The sequence below is a fragment of the Benincasa hispida genome, chromosome 4 (assembly GCF_009727055.1).
Source record: "Benincasa hispida cultivar B227 chromosome 4, ASM972705v1, whole genome shotgun sequence".
NCBI lineage: Eukaryota > Viridiplantae > Streptophyta > Magnoliopsida > Cucurbitales > Cucurbitaceae > Benincasa > Benincasa hispida.
This window is the reverse complement of record NC_052352.1, coordinates 8,862,732-8,867,203: the sequence shown is the minus strand read 5'-3', so window position 1 is coordinate 8,867,203 and position 4,472 is coordinate 8,862,732. Positions and strand designations below refer to the sequence as shown.

General features: G+C 27.5%; 1 protein-coding gene across 1 annotated transcript; it reads left to right on the top strand.

The window, feature by feature from the left end:
* Positions 1-705: 705 nt before the first annotated feature.
* On the top strand, positions 706-2,676 carry LOC120076814 (transcription factor HEC2-like). Its single transcript, XM_039030741.1, has 2 exons — positions 706-996; positions 2,136-2,676. The coding sequence occupies exons 1-2, from the start codon at positions 715-717 to the stop codon at positions 2,553-2,555; spliced, it is 702 nt and encodes a 233-aa protein (XP_038886669.1). The 5' UTR covers positions 706-714; the 3' UTR covers positions 2,556-2,676.
* Positions 2,677-4,472: the final 1,796 nt, after the last annotated feature.

Sequence of the window (4,472 nt, the reverse complement as noted above, 5' to 3'; positions counted from 1 at the left end):
ATTTGAACATTCTATAAGTGCTCTTTTTATTAATGAATAATAATTAATTGCATACTTTATCTTACATTATTGACGTTTTGTGAAATAAATAGCCCTTATAAGTTACATTATCAAGAATTTAATGAGGTAAAAATTAATTGACGACTAAATATTCCGTTAATAAATGCATTTATGAGATCTTTAGCAAAAGGAAAAAAAAAAAAAAAAACTGAGATTCCCTTGAATCATTGGAAATTTGAAAGAGGTTGGGAAGATTATTGAGAGAGAGAGAGATTTAAAATAAAGAAAAAATGCCAATGAATATCCAGCAAGTTTTTTTTTTTTTTTTTTCCCCCTCTCAATCATTTCAGCTGAATGCAATGTCAACAATCTCTTAAATCTTTGATTTGTTGATACATCCAATAATTTAAAAACAAGAAGTACAAAACTGGATATTATTGTTAAATGTCTCAAATTATTCATCAATTAATTTATTTTGGATATATGACACATGTCTCAAAGTTACATTATTGCATATATTATATTATATAATATATGATTGTGAGACTATGTATTATATTGGTGTGTTCCCCCCCGCCGATACCACCTTCTTTTTCAGCTTCTTCTTGTTCTGAAAATTTCTATAAAATTCGAGGCTTTGAGTTTGAGCATTTTGATTTGTTAATTGTAATTGTAATAATTAATTTAGAGGGATTTGGGGGGATGGATGTTGAGATGAATATTGAGGATGATATGGGAGAATTTGCAGTGGCAGAGAATTTAGAATTGAGCGAAGTGGGAGGTTTGGCTTTTGCTTTTGGTAGTTCCAATATTGGTGTAAGTAGTTCCACTTCCACTTCATATCCCATTTTTTCTTCTTTTAATAATCTCCCACCACCATCCACTTTTTCCATGAATAACCCCACTCAACCTGTTGCACCGCCGTCTTTTCCACCCTATTCCTCCGCTCCCCGGTGGACATCCAGCCATCTTCCCGCCACCCCAATTTCCGCCATGGTATGTATCCTCATCATACTCTTTAGTTTATTTTAATTTCACTGTTGGTTTGGTTTGATAACTATGTGATTTTTTCTTTGTTTTTTTTTTTTAAAGATTAAGTCTATAAACACTACTTTCGCCTTCAATTTTCTTTTTTCGTTATCTACATATAATCAAGTTAAATTTTGAAAAAAATTAAAAACTTACTTTTATTTTATTTTTTTATTTTTAAAATTTGATTAAGAATTCAACCATTGTACTTAAAAAAGATGTAAATCATTATAAGAAATGGAGAGAAAATAAACTTAATTTTTCAAAAATAAAAAATAAAAAGTAAAATGGTTATCACTTTTCGCATTTGTAAAACTAAAAACGAATTCCATGGATCACCATTTAGTTTTTCGGTTTTTTTAAACACAAAAAACCTCTTGAATTTTTAGTAACAATTTAGGGTTTTTTTAAAACAAAAAATACTTTTTTTTCCCCCAATTTCTTACTTATTATTTACATATTTCCAAGAACATAATAGTTAACTGACAATCAAAATAAGTTTTCTAAAAATATTTTTTTTAGTTTTAAAATTTTAGTTTTGATTTTAAAAATACATAAAAGGTTGATAAGAAAAACATAAAAAGTAATAGATAGAAGGTAGTGTTAATATTAATTATGAAATGAAGAATAAATACTTATCAAAGAGTAAATAACCGTTGGTTTGACAATTTTATTTTATTTTTCAAAATTAAGGTTAAAAAAAGAGATTTTCGAAATAGAGAAATTTGAAAAACTATTTACAGAAAACAGTAAAATCTGTTTAATTTTCTTTGATAGGGTATCTACCAATAATAAAAATCTATAGAATCTATCAATGATCAGTATTTTTTATCAATTTTTTTTTTTTACTATTTTTGTAAATAGTAATATATTTTTTCTATTTGTGATGGTGAAGATGTCTTTAAAACATTTCCAAGAACCAATTAAGGAGTATCCAATTTTTAAAAATTTTTTAAAGAAACTAAACCAATTTTTGAAAACTCAAAAAAAAAAAAAATCATATTTAAAGACATGATTTTGTTCTTTTAATTAATTTGAGTTATAATTGAAATGAGGTAGTGTGATGAGATAAGAGTGAAATAATATAATAATAATGATGGTTATAGAAGGGGGAGGAGGAAGAATCAGAATCAATGGGAGGGATGAGGGAAATGATATACAGAATGGCAGCGATGCAGCCGATAGAGATTGACCCAGAAACGGTGAAACCACCAAAGCGCCGTAATGTTAAGATTTCAAAAGATCCCCAGAGCGTAGCGGCAAGGCATAGAAGAGAAAGAATAAGCGAAAGAATTCGAATTCTCCAAAGAATAGTCCCCGGCGGCACCAAAATGGACACCGCCTCCATGTTAGACGAAGCCATTCATTACCTCAAGTTCTTGAAAAACCAACTCCATTCACTCCAAATCGCCGCCGCCACCACCTACCCCTTTCCCACCGCCATGTCCTCCGGTGGGACTACTAATTATAAACACTTGTTCCACTTTCCTCAACCCTCTGGACATAACCACGTGGAGGATGCTTAATTTTAATTTTTTTTAGTTATCGTTGTTGGTGGGAAGAATGTGTGGGATTGGGATTGATTGATGAGTAGAGTTCCAAAATTTGGTAAACTGTAAGATCAGTGAGGTTTTATGAAAGGGACATTTGATCTACTGCTGGCAAACTTTATGTCTCTCATGAGAATTTTTGTTTACTTCTCTTTTTTTATTGCACTTCAAACACAGTAGATGATGAATTAGGTTTCCTATTTAGGAAAAAATATATATTTATTTGCCAACAAACAAGTGTTGGATGGAATGGACAAGGTTGTTGTGTTTGTGTACTTGTTCCACCTAATATTATTTGCTTTACACTTTATTTTAAACTAATGGGTGGAACATTTTACTATAAGATTAGGATTTTTGAACTATAGATTTTTTAGCCGTTAAAGTTGAATTATGTTTGATTTTTGAAAATATGACCATCATGTTGATTGTTATTTTATTTGTTAGAATTAGGAAGCAAAGTAGTGAGAATATGAGAAAGTTTATAGTAAATTATTTTTTAAACTAATGTGTGTTTCAAGAGCTTTATATAACCCGTATAATAATATTCCTTTTTAAATTAGTGTGAGTCTCATTGCTTATTTAAGGAAGTGAGGACCATGGGAGGATGAATATATTGAATATTGATTTAATTTACAAAAAAAAAATTATGTTTATTTTAATTCATTTTTCTATCGATAAATTTTAAGGATCATAGTATGTATGCCTAAAAATTTTAAATTACATATGAGTAGAAATTTAGATTTTGTTAATGATATATATTAAATTATAAATTTAGTCTCATCTCTGAGATTTGTGATTGGTTCTTAACTTTAAAAAACACCTAATATGTCTTTGAAATTTCAAATTTGTATCTCATAAATTTTTAATTTTCTTTGTCTTTACTAAATCCTTGATGTATTAAAAAGTAAAAAAAAACAAAAAAAAATGATTGATCTATTTATTATAAATTTAAATTTACTATCCAATGCAACCTAAGCTTTTAGTTTTTTTTTTTTTTTCATCTAGTCATAGATATGTGAAGTTTAAAATATTGTTGAGTTTTTGGACTAAATAAAAAAATATAAATCTCAAAGTTTGGAAGCTAAATTTGTAATTAAGTCATTACTTCTAATGATCTTGACTTAATTTCACAGAAATCAACTTAAAACCATATAATCTAATTATTCTTCTTCCAAAATATTATCGAAGTAAAGAATATTATATAATTTTTCAAAATATGTAGAGAAAGACAAAAACATAAATCATTCATATGAATAAAAATAAAATTATGTTAATTAATATTCATTTAAAGAAGTGATTGAAAATTATCAATTTTAAAATGATACGAGTTGTCCAAATTGACTCACTTATAGTCTTAATTTTGCTCTATTTTTTTTCGTCTGCAGCCCAAATGAGTTTGATTTAGATTTATTACGTGGGTAACTAAAATAAATTTAAAAGCATAGTTTAACTAAAATAAAACGTATACAGTAGATTTAGAGATTAAAGTTTCAATTTTTGATCCAATATATCGTAAAATAAAAAATGAATACCTTTGTTATTTTATTATAATCAATTTTTTATAATATTATAATCAATTTGTCGGTATTTCTTTTTGTCAGAGTGACAACATTCAAATTTTATGCAGATTAGTACTTAGCTGCATCTCAAATATCATTAAAAAAAATTAAATTATTTAAAAAATTATAATTAAATAATTTAATGGAATGCACCACTGAATATATTTTTTTTATATAAAATGCGTTTTATGGAATAGTGTAATATGTGACACCTGGACCATTATACATAGAAATATCAAAATGAAGAAATAAGCACGTGAAGTGCACATGAAAGTCTGACAAGGAGTGGTGGGTGTGGGTGGTACTTTTACTAATTGGTTGACAATGATGACGT

Excerpts from the sequence above, each read along its gene's own strand:
- LOC120076814 (XM_039030741.1), top strand. The coding sequence starts at position 715 with ATGAATATTGAGGATGATATGGGAGAATTTGCAGTGGCAGAGAATTTA. Across the intron at positions 997-2,135 it reads CCACCCCAATTTCCGCCATG|AAGGGGGAGGAGGAAGAATC; the intron begins GTATGTATCCTC and ends TGATGGTTATAG.